The 21,381-nt window shown below is 42.9% G+C and overlaps 1 protein-coding gene across 3 annotated transcripts in view; it reads left to right on the top strand.

The window, feature by feature from the left end:
* Window positions 1-21,381, top strand: part of RAB30 (RAB30, member RAS oncogene family) — a 141,912-nt gene that overhangs the window by 104,163 nt on the left and 16,368 nt on the right. For all 3 annotated transcript variants that reach the window (XM_051821595.2, XM_002708665.5, XM_051821598.2), the window contains exons 2-3: window positions 13,653-13,753; window positions 17,186-17,269. In XM_051821595.2, coding sequence (XP_051677555.1) covers window positions 13,661-13,753; window positions 17,186-17,269 — 177 coding nt within the window. In that variant the 5' untranslated portion in view covers window positions 13,653-13,660. The remainder of the gene's footprint in view (window positions 1-13,652; window positions 13,754-17,185; window positions 17,270-21,381) is intronic.

The following is a 21,381-nucleotide window of genomic DNA, read 5'->3' as shown; positions in this document are numbered from 1 at the left end:
AGAGCAAAGATTAGAGAGAGGCCCTGATTTAGAGAACACAACAGCGAGGGCAGCAGGGCAAAACCCCAGAGCTCTTTGCTGCGATATTGTTTATTGTTGGAAAAGGACAACAGAGGGAGCCTCCCCTGCTCATGCAGAAGACGGAAGCTGCAAGCTGCGTCTGCAAGGGCCTTTTTTAGCTCAGTTCAAAAAACATGTTTTGCAATCAACAGCTCCCCATCTTGGAAAGAGATTAATAAGTGAGAGGGGATCTTTTTTCTTCTCCTAGGAAATGAAGTGCTAGCATTTCTAGGGACATTCAGGTCTGTTAGGTACCACCTGCTCCCAGGTGCTGTGATACAAAACAAATTAGCTGTGCTTGGGGAGTTAACTGAATGCAAGCTCAAGTGGGACTCAAGTCGTGGCCCCTCCCTTCTCTTCTAGAAAACCAAATCTGTGCTCAGTGCAGGAACCCTCTTACTAGGACAAATGAAAGAGCACTAAAGTTACAGTAATTTAGATGTTTGCTTAAGTTAGTGCTGATGAAATGCTGCCTTATGGATTAATTTTCATCTTTCACACAAGTTTGGAACTCTAAATCTATATTTCTAGGAAATATGAAAACATAAAAGATGATATATAGAAAGAATAAAATATTTTATTGTCTTCATTTATGAAAGTAGTGTTGCAGATCTCAGACCTGCTTTTTTTTCACTTTTATTTTTATCATGTCTTAAAAAATATTCTAAATACTGTTTTTGAACTCTCTCCTCTTTTCAGGGATCCATGCCATTTGCCCCTGGTGGTTATAACCCTGGCCTTGCCCAGTGGGATATATGTTTGCAGACCTTATTTTTTCTGGCAGCAACACTTAGAGTCAGGGGCCCTGTATCTGCCCTTCTGACTGTTGCTTACAGGCTATGTGGCTGGAGGCAAGTCACTGTCTTGGTTTCAAATCCCATCTCTGTAAAATGGGGAGACACTCTGTGTCAGAGTGCAGTAAGAGTAATTTCTAAGCTGTACAAATGTGTGAGAGTTTTCTTTTTGTTAGTGACACAAATAAACTGATCAATTGGTTTTCGCTATAATATGATGGGTATTTGGTTTTGAGGGATGTTGGAAAGGATGAATCTTTTTTCAGGGACTTGCTATGCTGAGACGTGATTTCATAAAGAAAGCAGTTATATACCCAGTGAACTGGGAAAAGCAACTCCAGATTGTGGGTGGGACATTTCTTCCTTTGGTCCTTGTCACATGAAGGGATACAACAGGGAAGACAAAGACACTAAGATAGAAATAGAGCACCCCAAATAGATTATTATATTTTTTAAAAGAGTTATTTGAAAGGCAGAGTGAAAGCGCATGAGGGAGAGAGAGAGAGAAAGAAAGGGAGAGAGATCTTTCATCTGCTAGCTAAAATAGCCAGGTCTGGGCCGTGCAGAAGCCAGAAGCCAGTAGCTATGTCTGGTCTCCCATGTGAGTGGCAAGGTCCCAAGTACTTGAGCCATCATTTGCTACCTTCCCAAGTGCATTATTACCAGGGAGCTGTATTACCAGGGAGCTGGTTTGAAAGCAAATCAGCTGGGACTCTAATGGACACTCCGATCCGGGATGTGGCATCGCATATGGAATCTTAACCCACTGAGTCATAACTTTGGCCCTCCAGATACTCTTTTAAAGGACCATTCTCATATATTTAGCCTTTCAAGCAGTATTCTAGATTAAATGAAAGCCAGGGTATAATTTAAGAGTTGGAGGTTATCTTCTTTCCTAGTAAAATCTAAATAGTGTTGCCTCTCCAGGGCAACTGTTGCCAGTTTCTTTTATGTCATTCCAAAACTATTTTGTGCATATACAGATACAGAATTATATGCTCCCCACCCTTTCTTTTTATATACACCATTGTACACCTCGTTTCTTTCACTTAATACATTTTGCAGACATCTATGGCAGGCTGTGTGGTCCATTGATATATGATTGCTGCAATATGCCTGTTTTCATGCTGATGGACTTTTAAGTTGTCTTTGTAATTGCTATTACCAACACTATTATAAGGAATATCCTACTACATATTCTCTGTACATGGGTGTGATTATTAATGTTTAATAGATTTTTAGAACTGTGATTGCTGGGTTAGAGGATTATAAGAGCATTTTTAGTTTTAAATCAATATTGCTGTCCATGAGGTTGCATTGATTTACTGCCCACCAGTAGTATATGAGTGCCTCATTCTGCCAAACTCTTTCCAATATGGAGTGAACATGGCTAATCTGAGATGATAAAACCATCTCATAAATACACAATAGTTTGAATTTTTAAAAAAGATTTATTAACCTATTTATTTGAAAGGCAGAGTTACAGAGAGGGAGAGGCAGAGAGAGAAAGAGATCTTCTATCCACTGGTTCACTCTCTAAATGGTCACAATGGTTGGGGCTAGGCCAGGCCAAAACTAGGAGCCACGAGCTTCATTGTCTCTGACATAGGTACAGGGGCTCAAGCACTTGGGCCATCTTCTGCTGCTTCCCTGGATATATAAGCAGGGAGCTGGATGGGAAGTGGAGCAGTTGAGACTTGAACTGGTGCCCATATAGGGGGCCAGCACTGCAGGCAGTAGCTTAACCTGCTGTGCCACAGCACCAGCCTCTATAGTTTGACTTGTAATCATAAATCCAGTAGAGTTTGAATTTATTCTTATGAGGCTGATCATTTTTTAAAAATATGTGTTATTTTTATTTCCTTTCTTGTGACCTACCTGGTCATGTTCTTTAGCCCCCTTTTTCCTATTGGTTTATTCATTTGTAGGAACTCTTTCTGCATTTAACAAAATTAGACCTTAATTTTATGTACTGCAGATATTTTAGTCCTTCAGTTTTGTTATTTTGCCATGTATGCAGAGTATTTAAAAAGGTTTATTTGTCAATTTATTTTGTAGCATCACCTTAATTTTGAGTAATTATAGGTGTGTGTATGTATCACTTTCTTCTAGTATTTTCATGCTTTTGTCTTTAGATCAAAATCTAGAATCCATCTGGAATTTATTTTGGAATAAGGAATGAGAGCTGCAACTTAATTTCTTTCCAGAAAGATCTGTTTTTTTTTTTTTTTTTAAAGATTTATTTATTTATTTATTTGAAAGTCAAAGTTACACAGAGAGAGAAGGAGAGGCAGAGAGAGAAAGAGGTCTTCCATCCGCTGGTTCACTCACCAATTGGCTGCAATGGCCAGAGCTGTGCCAATCCGAAGCCAGGAGCCAAGAGCTTCTTCCAGTTCTCCCGTGCTGATGCAGGGGCCCAAAGACTTGGGCCATCTTCTGCTGCTTTCCCAGGCCATAGCAGAGAGCTCGATTGGAACTGGAGCAGCCAGGTCTCCATCAGCGCCCACATGGGATGCTGGCACTACAAGGCAGTGGCTTTACCTGCTCAGCCACAATGCCATCCAAGGTCTGAGTTTTGCATGAAGCAGTTTTACTCATTAACTGTATGATTTTGAACAAATTAATAAACCTTTCCAAACCTCCATTTCTTTTCTTTCCTTCCTCCTGTCCTCTCCTTCCTCCTTCCTTCCTTCCTTCCCTCCTCCTCCCCCTCCCCTTCTTCCTTCCTTCCCTCCTCCTCCCTGTTCCCCTCTTCCTCTCCTCTTCCCTCCCCCCTCCCTCCCCCTTACCCCTCCTCCTGCTCCTCCTCCTTCTTCTTCTTTTCTCTCTCTATCTCTTTCTTTTTCTTTCTAGATTGTTCCAGAATCCAGCACAAAGGCATGAGAGGAATGAAGGCTGTTGCTTCTTATCTTTTTTTTTGAAAGTCAGAGTTACAGAGAGGCAGAGGCAGAGAGAGAACGGTCTTTCATCCTCTGGTTCACTCCCCAAATGGCCACAATGGCTGGAGCTGGGCTGATCTGAAACCAGGAACCAGGAGCTTCTTCCAGGTCTCCCATAAGTGTGCAGCTTCCCAAGTACTTGGGCCATTTCTACTGCTTTCCCAGGTTATAGCAGAGAGCTGGATCAGAAATGAAGCAGCCAGGACTCGAACTGGCACCCATAGGGGATGCTAGTACTGCTGGAGGAGGCTTTACTTGCTTCAATACTGTGCCGACTCCTCCTCCATTTCTTTATATAATGTAAATAATTATAACTATCTGATGGCTGTTGGAAAGATTAAATAAGATTATGTATGGAAAACATTTATCATAGTTCTTGGCACCCGGTGTGTTCAAATGGTGGTCAAGATACTCAGAGACCTGGGAAAACACAGTGCACTCTGGCAAAGAGGAGAAATCCTAGGTGGCCAGAATACAGAGGCCACCTCGTGACTCACTGCTATGTGACTTCAGGTGAGTCACTTCATCATGGAAACCCTCTGCGTCCTCACCTGCAGTATGAGTAAGCAGCTCATCAGTTGTTAGGAGACCCAGATTCGGTCATGTCTGCGAAAGCATTTTTGTAAACTGTAAATGGGCACATAAATGATGTTGGAGTTTATGACCTGGTGAATGAAAAGCAGTCATGGCACAGGTGTGTGTTTGACATCCATGGCCAAGGAGAATAATTAACTTGCAATAACATGAAATTAGCAGCTGATGTAAAGCAAGTAAGCTTGTAGCTGTTGATTATAGTAATGGTTAGTAATTGCCTCCTACTAATTAAGTAATAATGAGCTTCCTAGGACAGAGCCTTGTTAGAGTGAAGGATGGATCAAAGGCTTTCAAGTCAATGTGTACTTACTGAACATAGCAGTGGGGTAAGTGCAGAGGGGGTCTTGCACTGTTCTTAAAGGTAGCAGGGCCTATGTACTTGTAGAGCACAGCGCCCTCCACAGGCAGATGAACTTGCAAAGAAGAACTTGAGGGAAGGTGGCCAGTGCTCTGGGGCTGTCACTTGCAGAGAGCGTTGTGTGCCAGCCAGAGCCGGTCCCCTGGATTTGGATCCAGATTCTAAAGATTCCCAGCCCACTAATGCCTTCTTGAAATTTTAGTTGTTGCCCTTTTTTACTCTGCTGATTGTCTGGAATTTATCAGAGATAATTTGTTCCTCACACTCTGCTCCCCTCCCTCCACATTTTCTGAGTGTGTGGTGGTGTGCTTAGGGACTCTGTTTCTGTGACCTGACTGCTTCAGTTTCCACATCACGTGTGGGATGCCCAGCTAATTTTGAGTTTCAAGTAAACAAGAAACCATTTTTTAGTATAAATATGCCCCATGTAATAATTGAGTCACACTTGTATCCAAGAAAATTTAGTAATATTTTTTAAACAAACATGTGAAAATGTATTTGTTGATATCTGAAATTGAGGCTTAAGTGGGTACCCTGAGTTTTTTTCTCTTTTTTGTTTTTTTTCCCCCTGTATCTTACAACCTTACCTGGATAGCCCTTATTTCAAATGTTATAAAATAGTGCTTACCACACTAATACTCCATGGAGCCTTAGGAGCAAGGGATGGTAAAATGTATTATATGAGAAAAAAATTCTTAGCTAAAACCATATACAGTAAATCTAGATTAAACAAAGTTAGACAGTTTTCTCCATTGTGGGAATTTTCAGAGCACTTTAAATCTCTAAGATTGGGTTATAGAACTTAGTATTTCTCGAAGTTTTGTTGCTGTCTAGCTCGCTCGCTCGCTCTCTCTCTCTCTCTCTCACACACACACACACACACACACACATGCTGCTGGTACTTAGGGTCAGAGGAGCCAAGGCTGATATGGAGAGTTTCTGGTAATCAGTTCTGTTTGCAGACCATGAGTTTTGGTTTGGTGTTTTAGGAAATTCTCACTTATAGAAAACAAACAAAAACCTTATATAATGTTATCGAGCTGTTTTTGTTTTTAAAATCCATAATTGTATAATAAAATACACAGGTAGACATAAGTGTGTATAAATAAAAGAAGTCTGTATACCAAACTGTTAGCTATAATTATCTCCAGGAGGAGGTCTGCATGGCAAAAGAGATTTTCCATGATTTTTCTTTTCCTTTTTTTGTACTTTTTGCACTCAATATGTATGTCTTTTGTCAGAAGGGTAAACATAAAACCATTTGATTATCCTACCTTTTAAAAGGACACTTCCGTATATTATCTTATTTGTCTATCAAGCAACTCAGTGATACAGATTTTAATACCAACCCCATTTTATGGATAAGGAAAGTTTACACAGCTCTTTGCCCAACCCGGTCTCTTGACTTTATTCCCCTGCTGCCTCTGATGTGAGAGAATGATGGCACAGGCTGTCGTGTGAAGGTCCTTGGTGCCTATTCACGCACCCCTCCATTTTCAGACCAAGTTGAGACCCTGAAAAGGCAAAGAAACTTCTTGCCATACGTGGCTTTTGAACAAGGACAGGTCCCTCAGATATTTGGTTGGGGGTTGAGGGGACAGAAGCTAGCAGTCAGAAGATGGAAGAGTGGGTGGGTGTTTGGTGCAGTGGCCTCCGCTTGGGAGGCTCATATCTCATCACAGTGCCGGGGTTTGAATGAATTCTGCTTCCAATTCCAGCTTTCTATTGATACACACCCTGGGATACAGCAGGTGATGGCTCAAGTACTTGGGTTTCTGCCACCCGTGTGGGAAACCCAGATGGAATTCCAGGCTCCTAGCTTCAACCTGGCCCAGCTCAGCCCCAGCTGTTATGGTGTCTGGGGAGTGAACCAGCAAATGAAAGATTTTAAAAAGTGGAGGAGGGGGTTCTGGCCTCTGACTTTATCTGTTATACTGAGCCCCTGAAGGCAAAGGGAAACATGCACAGGTGTACAATAGTGAATACAGCTTTTTTTTTAAAGACCACTTTTTAAAAATGGTTTATGTTGGCTGGCGCCGCGGCTCAGTAGGCTAATCCTCCGCCTTGCGGCGCCGGCACACCGGGTTCTAGTCCCGGTCGGGGCACTGGATTCTGTCCCGGTTGCCCCTCTTCCAGGCCAGCTCTCTGCTGTGGCCAGGGAGTGCAGTGGAGGATGGCCCAAGTGCTTGGGCCCTACACCCCATGGGAGACCAGGAGAAGCACCTGGCTCCTGGCTTCGGATCGGCGCGGTGCGCTGGCCGCAGCGTGCTGGCCGTGGCGGCCATTGGAGGGTGAACCAACCTTTCTCTCTGTCTCTCTCTCTCACTGTCCACTCTGCCTGTCAAAAAAAAAAAAAAAAAAAAAAAAAGGTTTATGTTGCCAAATTTACATCACATAGATTATTTTTTCCTTTTTAAATTTTCCATATTCAATCTTATTTCTTGTATCTTTTTTAACCGTTCTTCCTTTTCCTTGTCTATTTTGTGACTTCAGAGTCTCATTTATTTTAAATCTGATAAATATATATGGTTATTTAAGACTCTCGTGATGATTATGGTATTTGCAATGTTGCTTATTCATCTGGGCAGTGTTCCTGTTTATATCCACTGTGCCTAGTACTTAGTTACATGGATGATGACTGAATTGTGGAATAGTATGCATGGAAAAATCTGAGTCTAGCTCCTAAAAGAGACCTGGACAGGAGCAAGTGAGGAGCAGCCCCATCAACATGCGTGTGTGCAGGAGGATTCTAGGACACTGCAGTTCTAGGTCCATTGCACGTAACCTGCAGTCCTCATGACAGATGTGGCAGCACTGTTGACCATGAGGCATGGTAAGCAGCATTCTGCTTCAGAAGGAGCCAGGTTTTGGATGAGATAGATCTGGCTTTGAATCTTGGTTCTTTTTTTTTTTTTTTTTTTTTTTTTTTTTTTTTTTTTTTTGGTGGTGGTGGGGGGTAAAATAGCAAGGTTTATTAGGGAAGGGACATCCGTAAGGATGGATGGGCACCTCTCCAGATAGAGCCTAAGAGAGTGCCCAGTCGCTTGGACTGGGGGCAGGGGGGGGGGGGAGGAGTGAGGTTACATGGTTGAGTGGAGAGAGTACACCTGGCCAGACCAGGCGGGCGGCTCAACAGAGAGGCAGAGGGCAGAGCACGCAGTCTGGTTGAGGCCAAGGGTTTTTAAGGAGATGGGTCTTGCTTCCCCACCTCTGCTCCTCTTGGAACAAAGGGCTTTTTGGATGTAAATAGAAAAACTTCTATCTGAGTTTTCTCTTGAAGGTCTGAAACAAAGGACTTTATGGATGCAAATGCAAATGTTATCAGACAGTAGGAAGGGTGGGCAGGACCCCCTAGAGAATTGGAATCTGCAGCAGGGTGTTTGAAATGCAGATACTGGGCTGCACCTGGGAGATTGTGGAAGATTGTCAGGCAGAAGGGGTGGGGACCCTCCCCCCCCACCTGGCCGGTTATCAGGTGGAAGGGGGCAGGGCAAGGCAGGATGTGAATACCAGGCTGCCCCTGAAACACCATTGGGATGACCTTGAGATGCAGCATATGCTGGACATAGATGTCTTCTCTTTAGGCCTTTATGTCACACACACATAAGCTCATAACTGACTTCCTACCTAACATTCCCCCCTCAAGAGGCAATACCCAAAATTCTTCTTTGGGATTATGGGTGGAGATCCGTTTTCTGTAACTTCTTCAAAGCTGGCATGTGGGCGTCGAGGGGGATTTGGGTATTTCCTCTTACTATCGAATCTTGGTTCTATGACTCTCTAGCTATATAACTGTAGCCTAACACCTTTGTGCCTCACTTTGTTTCTCTGTAAGGGATGGTAGTAAGAGTACCTATGGGGGCCAGTGCTGTGGCACAGCGGGTTAAAGCCCTGGCCAGAGGCTTCAGCATCCCATACAGGTGCCAGTTCCAGTCCTGGCTGCTCCTTTTCTAATCCAGCTCTCTGCTGTGGCCTGGGATAGCAGTAGAAGATGGCCCAAATCCTTGGGCCCCTGCACCCATGTGGGAGACCCAGAAGAAGCTCCTGGCTACTGGCTTTTTGGATAGGCACAGCTCCAGCCATTGGTGGCCAACTGGGAAGTGAGCCAGTAGATGGAAGACCTCTCTCTCTGTCTCTATCTCTCTGTAACTCTGTCTTTCAAATAAATAAAATAAATATTAAAAAACAAAGAGTACCTATAGCATCAGGTTATTGTGAGGATTAAATGAGGACTACATATAAAAAAGTTTGCCTGGCACATAATAAGCATTGAGTGTTAGCTCTTATTATTGTTGACAATAAGAGAATATAAAATCGTAGAGTAGTGCTCTGCCAGCAGTATATCTTGTTTTCTCCCCACAAAATGTGGCTTCTGTTGTCAGTGGAGAGCAGTTGCCTTCTGAATGGATTTCTACTTCCTGGGACACTGCCCCATTGCCTGGTGACTGGGGATGTCTGGCCTGTCACCTTGCTAACCAAGCAGAAGGGCTATCTCAAAGCACAGTCATGTGTGGAGAATCTTGTGAGCTTTTACTTAGTAATGCATTCTCTGTTAGAGACAGAATAACCACAGTAGGTAACTTGGAGTTTGCAGTTAGTCCAACCTTAGCCACAGAAAGCCAGAGTGGTGAGGAAGGAGGGAGGGAAGGAGGGAGGCAGGGAGAATGAAATGGAGAGAGAGAATCTTCCATTTGCTGGTTCATTCCCCAAATGGGCACAACAGCTGGGGCTGGTCCAGGTGAAGCCAGCAGCCTGGAACTCCATCTGAGTCTCCCATGTGGATGGCAGTGGCCCAGGAACTCGGGCCATCCTCTACTGCCTTCCCAGTCTGCATTTTTAGAGACGAAACACATTTTCCCCAGAATTCCATTAAAAAAACATTCAACAGAACAGTTAAGTAATTTCATTTAGAAAGCAGAAGTATCTTAACTTTTATTCTGTGGCTTGTTACAGATGGTAAGCACACTGAGACAATGCAGTATGTGAGACATGTCTCCTTCTCCTTTTGCTAAAGGTGCATCATGTGGGCACTGCAAACCTTCTTTTAGGAGTCCTCTGTCTCCAGTCTTTATTTTTGGACATTCTCCTCTGGATTCTCTGCTTTGTTTCTTTGACCTCTGGCAAAGATATGGGAATAAATGTCTTTCAAGCAATATAGGCACAGGAAAGGAGTACAGCCGAGTCCTGTGCTTCCTGATTTTTATTGGCTTATGAAAGCAGTGAGTTGTGGTCCACACAGCTTCAGGTTGTCCTGATGCTTTTGTGCTTACACCTGAGTTTTCTTTTCTTTTCAGTTTCAATAGTTCTTAAATTTTCATTGACTTGCCATGTCCCTGAATTATTATCCAGAATCTGACTTTAATTCTTACCTAAACTACTAGTGTGGTAGCTAGGGTTTGGATTTGAAGCCAGAGGGGAAGAGAAAAGGAAAATCCCATTTATTGAGTGCTTCTGCTCCTTCATTCATCTTTCTTGCACTGTTGCTATGAGCCAGGCATTATGGAAGGACATTGAGTGCTTCTTCTCCTTCATTCATCTTTCTTGCACTGTTGCTATGAGCCAGGCATTATGGAAGGCAGTATCAGATAGTTGCCCAAGGATATGAGTGCTAGGGCAGGTATTTGGCACAGTGGTTAAGATGCTCCTTGGGATGCTCACATCCGGTGCTGGAGTTCCTGAGTTTGAGTCTGGGCTCCAAGTCTGGTCCAGATTCCTGCTAATGCAGAGCCTGGGAGGCAGCAGATGGTGGCCCAAGTGCTTGGGTTCCTATCACCCCTTTGGGAAACCCACATTGAGATTTAAGCCCCTTCCTTTAATCTGGCTCAGCCCTGGCTTTTGGGGGTATTCAGGGAGTGAACCAGTGGATGGAAGGAAGATCTCTGTGTCATTCTTCTATCTGCCTTTCAAATAAATTTAAAAATACAGAAATGAAAATTTTAGAAATAGGACATGGGAGCTAGAGTCAGGATTTCTGGGTTTGGATATTGGTCCATCAGTTATCAGCTATGGGGCCATATCAACTTCTCTTTCTCTCTTACTTCTTTCTTTCCTTCCTTCCCCTCCCTCCCTTCCTTCCTTCCTTCCTTCCTTCCTTCCTTCCTTTTTTTTTTTTTTAAGAGATTTATTTATTTGACAGAGTGACAGAGAGAGGGTAAGAGAAATCTTCTGTCCTCTGATTTGCTCCCCACATACCTTTAATAGGTGGGGCAGGGCCAGGTCAAACCCAGAAACCTGGAACTCCATCCAGGTCTCCCATGTGGGTGGCTGGCACCTAAGTACTTGGACCATTAACTGCTGCCTTTCTAGGCACATTAGCAGGAAGGTGGATTGGAAACACAGTAGCCACAACTCAAACTGACCCTCCAAAATGAGATGCAGGCGTTGCAGGTGGTGCCTAAACACACTGCACCATAACATTTGCCCTTATAATGACTTCTTTAACTTCTCTGTGCCTCTGGGTCCCTATCAGTCAAGTCACTGATAGTATCCACCCCATAGGATTGTTGCAATTAATAACTTAAGGATATAGAATGAGTAGATGATGACAATGATAATTATGGGGAGAGGCTGGGATCAGGATTCAACTAGGCCCTTCATTGCTCACATGCTGCTCACACTCACGTGTGTGTGTGTGTGTGTGTGTGTGTGTTTTAAAACCTGAGGTACTGAGGGATGAAGTTGGAGAAGATGCAGGTAATTACAGTGAAGTATGGTGAATATCTGTAGGAGAGGGGGGTACAATGGGAGCATTGAGCTGGGGATTCAGGCTCCCTCTCAGGTCAGGGACACATGCTAAAGAATGTGATGTTTAAGCTGAGATAGGCAGGAGTAAAAGTTAGGTAGGCAGAAGTAGCAGTATATGTGATGATCTGAAGAGAAAAGCAATTTGTGTTGTTTAAGGAACTGAAGAAATTCAGTGAGTTTACAGTGTAGGTTATAAAGAGGGTGGTGAAGAAATGTGGCTGGCAAGGAAAGCAAAAAGGAGATCATGGAAAAATCAAGTCATGTTAAAGAGTTTGGGTGAATAAGAATCAGGTAATCTCTTTGGGGGCTTCCAGTAATTCTTTCAATCATCACAATTTTGCGATCTTGTTATTAGCCCCATTTTGTTGATGTTGCTCAGCCTTAGAAGTAGTAAAGAGAGAAATTGAGCCTCCTTTTGGCTCCAAAGCCAGCGTTGTTTTGGTGCCACGAGAGGATTTTGGCCCTTGAAGACTGGTTGTTTGCTTTATGACTTCAGGTCATCCTCTTAATTTTCTTTAGCCTCAATTTACTCACCTATAAAATAGGTAAGAACTAATAGACATCAGCCTCACAGACTTGTGAAAACAAATGGAAATATACATAAAGGGCTGAGTATAGTGCCTGACAAATAGCCAGAGTAACCCCTGCTTATGAACCCAAATTCTTATACAAAAAAAAATGGTTTTTTTTCCCCTCAGTGTCCCAGAGAACTGAAATGGCCTCCATCAGCAGCCACCTGCATGTTGGCTTGATTGTTAGTCATCTTGCCAAAGATCAGTTGAAATCCACACAGGAATCAACTTTGCACAAAGGCGATTTCCTCCTTCAGCGACTTGACAGGTTCAGTGCATTGGGCTGTCCTCTGCCCTGCAAGCCTGCAGCTGTTTGAGCTTCAGATCTGCTGATAGGAGTGACCCTGAGTGACACCCTCCTGCTTCAGGTTGCTGGCTGTCCTCTCCCTCTGCTTCTGGAATCTATGGGGCTTCCTCTGTCTACAGTCTTTGCCTTAATCTCCACCCTTGGCTGGAATTGTTACTTTACTTTTGTGTTGTTTAACTTTTCTGATGTGGGTACTAAGGGCAGTCGTTTTCTTCCCTCTGTGTTGCCTATAGTGACAACTCAGTCCTGTACTATTCACTTGGTAGATAATTGCTGTCAACAGGATGGAGCTTTTGGGTACTGAGGCTCCCTCTGTCTTTTTTAATCTTCCCAAAGTCCTCTGAAGTAGAGACAGCATTCTTTTTTAGCCCAGTTAGAGAAAGTAGGGCCTAAGCTTAAGCAATATTCCCATTAATTCTTCTGTGATATTTAGTAAGAGTATCTCTGTCACAGGGGCTAGGAAAATCAAAACCAAAAGACAGTATTCCTCAAGTCGAAGCAGGCATTTGAACAAATTACGAAATACAGCAAGGGAAACTTTAGGACAGAGGCATGGTGAAAATGTTCATCTGTGGAGGGTGAGTGAGAGATTCAGAGAGAAAGAGATGTTTCCACTGCGGCTGGTGGGAGGGAGGGCATCCGAGGCAGAGGAAATGACCGATACCAAAGCACATTTGAATGAACAGACAGGCACTGTGGGAGGCCCTGTGGCATCAGCATGGCTGGCAGGCTGAGTATAGAAATGGAGCAGTGGTAGACAGGAGCATGACTATGACTCCCACCAGTAAGACCCCAAGACCCCAAGGACTTGGAGGAGATTGTAGGGGCCCTTCATAGTTCTCTCTCTCTCTCTCTCTCTCACACACACACACACACACACTGCAAACTACCTTTCAGCTGTGGATGGACTTCCTTTTGCCCTGGCTTCTTTGCACTTCAGCTTGCCTACACCCCTGTTTGTGATCTCCTTCCTTGGCTAAATGAAAACAGATCTTATCACATGGGGACCTGTGACCTGACTGCTTGGAGGAATAAGTTACTAGGTGAAAGGACATCTGTGTCACTTATTCTCTGTAGCATGAAATAGCTGGGAAAGAGTAAAGTCTGTCTGTGGTCAAACACCTGGGTTCCTCTCTCACTGCCAGGGTCACCAGAGGGGAGCATTAAATTGCTCTTCGAATGAGTCAGACCTGCTGTTCCTGAGGAGACCGGGCTGGTGCAGCTTGAGCTCTGTGGGCAAGTCTGACCCGGCCCCTCTCACTCTTGCCTGTGTTTGCTTTGCAGCTGTGTAAATGAGTATGGAAGATTATGATTTCCTGTTCAAAATTGTTTTAATTGGCAACGCTGGTGTGGGGAAGACGTGCCTAGTTCGCCGATTCACTCAGGTAAGGGAACTGTAAAGGCCAGGGATGGGTTTCTCAGTCTAGCCAGATGGAATGAGGGCTGCTCCCAGGACCAGCCCCTTGGCTATGAGATCTTAACTCACCCTTTGAAAACTCTGTCAACTTTGCAGCCTGGACTAGAATTTTTTAAATCACCTCAAGAGATTGTGGCGCCATAGGGTACACCAACCCTCCCAGGCCTCTTTTCCCTTTAATGCAGGAGGAGAGAGCCTTTTTTCTGCCAAGAACGATTTGGATATTTATAACAGCATTTGCGGGCCATGTAAAATTATCAGCTTGAAAATAGACTACTATGGATTTATTGACTTTCTAGTCCTACCTGGTAGTTGCCTTGGCAGGGCCAGACCAAATGATTTCGCTGGCCTTATGTGGCCTGTGGGCTGGATATTCCCCACTGCTGATTTAATGAAATGAGCAAGTGATTTTGCTTTCAGTGCACAGTATCAAAAATAGATTATTAAATTAAAAACAGATTATTAGTTTATGGTAATCCAAAGATAGAAACAAATGACTCTAGACATCAAAGTGAACCTAAATCTTAAGTAATATATATATATTTATATATATATATACAAAACAACAACAAAAAAAAACAAAATACTCACATGCAAATTGAACCAGTCTAACTCCCTGCCCATGCACCCTCATATCCCCCCCAAGGAAAATGAGTGAGTCATTTTGGTTTAGAACTAAATATGCTGATTTTTTCTAAATCTCAAATGAGAATGAAATGAGAACAGTGAATAACTATCTGAACTGAATTGAATGTTCCCTCTGAGCAGAAGCCTGATTATGTGACAAAAGTACAAGTTTGCTTTGGGGCTGTCTACCTGAGACTCACTGCCTGAGATGATAATACCCATTTTATATAGAAAATAGTGAGAAACCACTTTCTTTTGCATTTTTCTCTTGAAAATATGACTTGGCTTGTCCTGTGAGCCTGAGACAGTTCCCTACCTTTCCTGGGGCCCCCATGCCTTGCTCTACAGGAGGGACTGGGTGAGGTTGCAGGCCCCTTTCAGCTCTGACAGTCTGAAACTGGAGAGACATATTGGGCAACACAGATGCTTTAGGGCCCAGAGTCACTTTGGAAATGTCAGGGTTTTTCCCATTATAAGTGAAAACAGAATAGAACCTGTGCTTTTTACTAAGCCTTGGCCTGGTGAAATTAAAAGTAATAAGCTAACAGGCATCTGGGGCCCTAGTCAGCCACCATGGAGGTATGTTGGAAACTCCAACTGCTTTACCCCTACCTGACATTAGTCATCTTTTCTGCTTTTGACAGGATATGACTGCAGACCTGCAGATGTAGAAAAGTTTTCAGTCCCTTTATTAAAAATTCCCTTGACATTATCTGATTATGGAAAGGTCAGTAAAAGATTATTCAGTTCACTCCTCTCATTGTATAGTGGTAAACTTAGATATGGAGGGACTGAGTGACACGTTAGGATCTCCCATCTTGTTAGTGTCAAGGCCAGGAATAGAATCCAGTTTCCTGGTTCTCAGCCTAATAATTTTCATCTCATGCAGGTTTTAAGCTCTGAGACCATTCTTTTCTTTCTTTCTTTTTTTTTTTTTTTTAAGATTTATTTATTTATGTTGAATATCAGAATTGCAGAGAGAGGGGGATAGAGAACAAGAAATCGATCTTCTATCCTCTGGCTGATTCACTCCCCAAATGGTCACAACAGCCAGTGCTGGGCTAGGCTGAAGCCAGGAGCTAGGAGCTTCTTCTGGGTCTCCCACATGGGTGCAGCGGCCTAAGCACTTGGGCCATCATTCACTGCTTTCCCAGGCCAGAGCAGAGAGCTGATTAAAGTGAAACAGCCGGGACATGAACCAGTGTCCATATGGGATGCTAGCATCGCAGGTAGCAGCTTTACCAAATATGCCACAATGCTGGCCTGAAACCAATCTTTTCAAAAGCACAACCCTGTCATGAAAAGGTGAAAATTGTTTCAGTAATTTTTACCAATAAGCACCCTCACTTGCTTCTTTCTTATTTAAAATATTCTCTGCTGTGCACTTTTTACAGTTCTTCAGCTCCCCAAAAAGTTCATATTTCATAGGCTGGATTAAATTTGTTTTTGTTATTTAGTAGACAGTTAAAACTGAATTAGATGCATCTGTTTTTCAGGCATGAGGGGTTGAGGAACAAAGCAGTGGGGAAACATTGGGAAGGATTTGTTTTATTTTTTGGCATTTGTTAGGCTGCAAAACAGCTGGAGCTATGCACTTGAAGCTTGGCAGCCTTGTATCTGAGCCAAGCAATAATAGAAGAAAATTGACTCAATATTTGTAAGTAAAGTTATGTCTGTTTATATTTACATCTTTTGCAGACGTGCAATGGAACATTTTCTTTTGGTTTGAAGTTTAGCCTTTTAAGATCAAACTTTAATTAAAGAAATCTCTTGTTGGAGAATAAATTTAATTAAAGATGCCCCAGTATGAGCTGCTGGAGCTAATAAAGTCCATTTTACTCTAATTTCTGGAAATTCTGGCTATCAGTGAGGAAGAAGAGTTCTCAGAATTCCTTACCCTGCTCCTTCTTTCAGTTTGCAGGAAATGTTATGTAACTGTAAATTACAGTCTACATGTAATTTTGCTAAAATCCTTTCTATCTGGTTAAGTTTCCAATTGGAAGTAAAGACTAAAAATTTTTCAGTGCTTACATCAGCCTCAAAATCACTGAATTTGGGTCGCAGAGAGGGGGAGTGGTTTGTCTGAGGTCACACAGGAATGCCGTCTGCTGCCTCCTAGTTTAGTGCTATTTCTATTCTGTTGTCTCCCTGATGATTTTATTTTCTTGGATTTTCTCCCCAGTGTCACTGGCCCTGATCCCATGTAATTATATTTGTATGGTACAATGCATGAGGAAAACAGTTAATACCCTCAGGGCAGAGGAAAAGTCACAAGCTTCATCCTCTTGTGTGTGTTCCTCATGCTGAGTTCTTGGTTGTTGTTCGTGGTGGTTGCCCACGGTCAGGGCTGATAACCAGCCTTGTAGATGCTCTCTGAAAACATCTAGCCATTTTTCCTGCACCCTGATCATCTTGGTCTCATGTCTGTAGGTCCAGGCTCTTCCACCTTATCCTTGATGTCTGATTTTTCTGTGTTTCTTTGAAACCAGGCACTCCCACGAACACTCTTTCCCAATTCTCTCCCATCACCCTCTGTGTCTTCTTCTGGTTCTCCTTGTCCCACTTTCTCCATCCTTTGCCCGCCCCTGCAGCATACATGCAGAGTTCAGTCAAACACGGCTTTTTTTCTTCCAGGTGACTCAGCAGAAGGAAGGGTCTGGTAAAGGGCAGAGGTCGGGGGTGGAAAAGGTGGCGGGTGTTGGGGGTGGGGAGAATTGAATTTCATTTATGGAAGACTTTGCCTCACTCTTATTTTCCATTATGTCTCCCTTAGGGTCTTTTTCCCCCAGGTCAAGGAGCCACAATCGGAGTTGATTTTATGATTAAGACAGTGGAGATAAATGGTGAAAAAGTAAAGGTAAGATATAAATGTTTAATTAAGCTTGTATGTGCTAAGTGAGAGTTTAGGGTAAGTAGTGTTTCCAGCACTTATCCGGTCTCCTAACTGAAGCTCCTGTTTAAAACAACACACTCAGCCATGGCCGCTGATTTCCAAACACAGGTTTTTTTTTTTAATCTCTTTTTGGGGAAGGAAGGAATTTTGCATCATAGTCTACAGATTGAGAGCAGGACTGGGAAAGAAAAACTAACGCAAGTTTTCCCTGCTTTCTGGCATGTCAGAGATGATGTAAAAGGAAGGAAGACGTTTCTGTGTGGATCTCCTGAGTTAGGCCAATAATTAGTGCTGCCCCTTCTCAATAGCAGCCCCATGGAAGAGCCTCTCAATTCCTAATGGGGTCCATGGCCCAGTCAGTCAAATGATACATGTTGAACTTACCCTATCTCCCTCACCCCTAGCAAGGAAGAGATACCAAGTGAGGGGCCCAGGGAAGGATTCTTAATCTTTTCCCTGTTCCCCATTTTGTGATTTCTGGATGACTTAGTACCTGGAGGAATTATGGTTTGTCCAGTAACAGAGAAATGGGATAGTGTTTATTTAGCACCTGTTGTGTGTCAGTGCCTCTGCTGGGTGCTTTTGCATGTGCTGTCACAGTCAGCTTAATTCTATCAGCCTTGTGAGATATGTTGTATTGTTCTTATTTTATCAGCTTCAGAGAGATTAGATAACACATGTATCCAGGACTGTGCCAATTGGAAGGGAGGCAGGCAGGATTTGAACCAGCTTTGCCAGCCAGTATACCTCACTGCCTCCCTGGGGTTTCCCTACCACAGAAAGAGGGGAATGAAGACACCACAGGCCCATCACCTTGGAACAAGGACAAGAGGAAGGTGATGGGAAGAAATGAGAAGTAAGACTAAATTACATGGAAGGAGGGTAAAGATACTCATATACCTGTCTTGCAGAGGTATTGAGATTTCATTGTCAGATCTCTGTTGGCTGAGTCTCACAGAAAAAAGTAATAAGCAGCACAACTAAAACTGGCATCAGAGTTCTAGCTGCTCCCTAATCTAAGCATCACACATTTGGGTTCATCCTTCTCCCATACATACCTGCACTCCTTCCTTCAAGTGCTTTGGGAAGGCCAGAGAAGCTCCATGGCACTCTTGCAGCGTTTCATGGACACTCGCCATCAGAGCAATGTTTTGGATGAGTCCGGTGAGTGGGGAATAGAAGTTCTGTTGTGTTTGTTTCAGCCTGACTCCTCAAAGTGACTGCTTATTGCAGAAACCTTTCCACCCTCTACAGTAGTAAATAGTAAGCTGGGGGTGCTGGAAGATAAGAGTAGGGTATGAAACCCGTATAAATGCTAATTAAAAGTCAGAAAAATGGTGTTCGGTTGTGGGGAGAAGGAGCTAGGGTGTTGGTATAGGAAGGAGACTGGAGTATGCTTAGAGGCATTGGCAGGGAGAGGCTTCTGTAGCTTTCTGTTGTTCCAGCAAAGGTTGGCAATCCAAGGAGGTGGGTAAAGATAACTAACATTTCATACGTTGACTTCCAGATGTTTGAGTTTCTCTTTATATGTAAGTGGTAGGGTGAGAGTGGAGTGAGGGGGAAGATCATTTGATTAAGCAGGAGATTTAGTGTCTACCATATTCTAGACTCTGGCTAAGAACAAAAGTTAATAAGAAATGATCCCCACTGTTAACAAATATTCTTGTTTTTCTTTCCTGAATCCCCTTTATTTTACTTTCTGCAAACAATACTCTCATTGTTAAGTGCTTATTACATTCTTCTAAAATTCATCTTTTTATGATATCTAACTTCAACCCAAGACAGAGGGTTTGTGTCTCCTCTTTGTATTCATAGCACAATCCTTGTCTCCAAAACCTCTTCAGGCTTTGGAACTTTATAAAAAGTGAGAATTAGCTTATTGCCCAAATCCAGTCCAAATCAATTTGTTTGTGATTCTTTCCAGCTCAATATGTAGAATTAAGATAGAGAATGACCTTCTTCAACCACATTGGTCCGAGGGCTCATTGACATGTGCACATGTGAAGAGACACTTCTGCAGTCCTTTAATAGAAGAGGGCAGGGCTTGTAGGCATCGCTAAGAAACACTTGTTGGCTTATTGTCAACCCTGTTCTTGAACATTCACTGAATACCTCTTCTTGGCGATGTCTTTTTGCTGTAGTTTACAGCTTTCTCAGAGACTGTAAGTCAATTGCAAAGGGAATCCACTAGTGAGTGATGTGTGCAACATCACTGACTGGTGAGTGGCAGGGCCAGGACCAGACACCTGGGTCTCCCTCCTGATTTCTCATCTCTTTCTCAGACACCCTTCCATGTGTTATTCTTATAGGATGGCTCTTAGGATAAAAGGCAGGGAATCCAAGGTATTACAAAGATTCTTATAGCTATTAAGGCTAAGTAAGTGCCAAATCAGTAAAGGCAGAGTTAAAGGAAAGGCCCTTTTCTTAAAGTGGTTTGCATTACAAAGGTGACCACGGGTCAAAAATATAATTAAAATATATGTACCCCACTGACTTGAACACTTAAAATGTTTAAGATGACCAGTTTTGTTATTTGTATTCCAACATAATTTTAAAAATGGGAAAAATATATAATTTTCTCTTATCCATTAATTTTTTAGTCTATCATATATTGATAAGTAATAAGCAAAACTCTAAGCTCTACTGCCTTTTAACTTTAGGAGATTAATTATAATATAAATAGAAGATTCGCTGCTTTTCTTTCTCTCTCTCTTTTTTTAAAAAGATTTATTTATTTATTTATTTCAAAGGCAGAGTTACAGAGAGAGAGAGAGAGAGGTCTTTCATCCAATGGTTCACTCGCCAGATAACTGCAACAGTCGAAGCTGCACCTATCAGAAGCCAGGAGCCAGGAGCTTCCTCCAGGTCTCCCATGCAGGTGCAGGGGTCCAAGGACTTGAGCCATCTTCTACTGCTTTCCCAGGCCATAGCAGAGAGCTGGATCAGAAGTAGAGCAGCCAGGACTCGAACCAGTGTCCATATAGGATGCGGACACTGCAGGCAGTGGTTTTACCTGCCATGCCACAGTGTCAACCCCATGCTTTTCTTTCTAATCATATCTATGTTGGATAGACAAGGGAATCCTGAAAGTATATACATATATTTTTTCCTCTGACCATCTTCCATCCGTTCATTTGCCCATCCTATGTTATAGTACATGTTCTGTGATAAGTGCTGTGGTGGGAAAAGTACCTTTGCCCCCTGGGAGCATACTCTCTTCTAGCAGCATTTTTACCTGTGAAACCCTCTTTAGTACCCACTGATCTTTTAAGGAAAAATAGTCCCTCCTTTGTGATTGTGCAATCCTGTGTTCATTTAGTTAGCTGTCATTCAAACATGCTCACCATATACTATGTGCTGGCTTAGGAAGGCACAAGGGCGTAGAAGGTCAATTAACAGATGGTCCTTGATCTCAAAGAACTCAGCCTAGTAATGAGCTGACTGTAGAATGTGGGTATCCTCAACAATCAACTCTTGGTCTAGAAGCAGACAGCCCACTATGAGATGGTAGCATCTATCTTTGGCAAGGCCATAAATCAATGTTGTAAAAAATATTTCAGTGGTTTTAACCCTCAAAACTGTTCTCAAGATGTGCTGGTCATGAGAGCATATTGATTTCTAATGGTTGATGGTGTCTAAATCCAAACACAAGTGTTTTAGGGACTCAGTGTGGTTTTAAAGCACTAATCTATTATTCTAAGACACATCTTAGCAGAGGAGAACCATGTCTGTAAGTTTGAGGCAAAAAAGAAAAATAGCTTTGTTCTAGCAAAGCCCCCTAATATGTGAATGGTAGCTTATAGCATACTTAGACTTGATGTATATCATCAAAAAACAGCTGCAGCTTTGAATCAAAGGAGACTCTGTGTGCTGCTACTTTGCAACAGGTACTACCTGTTACTCTTCAGTCTCTTTGGCTACTCTGGGATGAGCAGGTGACACCAGCTGATTCATCCTCTTTGGATACAGGTGAACATTTAACTTATCTTGAGGGCAAAGACAGCAGGGTAGAATGAGACTTCAACTGGAAAGAGAACACCTGGAGCTTGATTTCCCAGCTTTATGCGTAACCAGTT

The sequence above is a fragment of the Oryctolagus cuniculus genome, chromosome 1 (assembly GCF_964237555.1).
Source record: "Oryctolagus cuniculus chromosome 1, mOryCun1.1, whole genome shotgun sequence".
Lineage (NCBI taxonomy): Eukaryota > Metazoa > Chordata > Mammalia > Lagomorpha > Leporidae > Oryctolagus > Oryctolagus cuniculus.
Note: the sequence above shows the minus strand (reverse complement) of the source record. Positions and strands in the feature narration are given on the sequence as shown.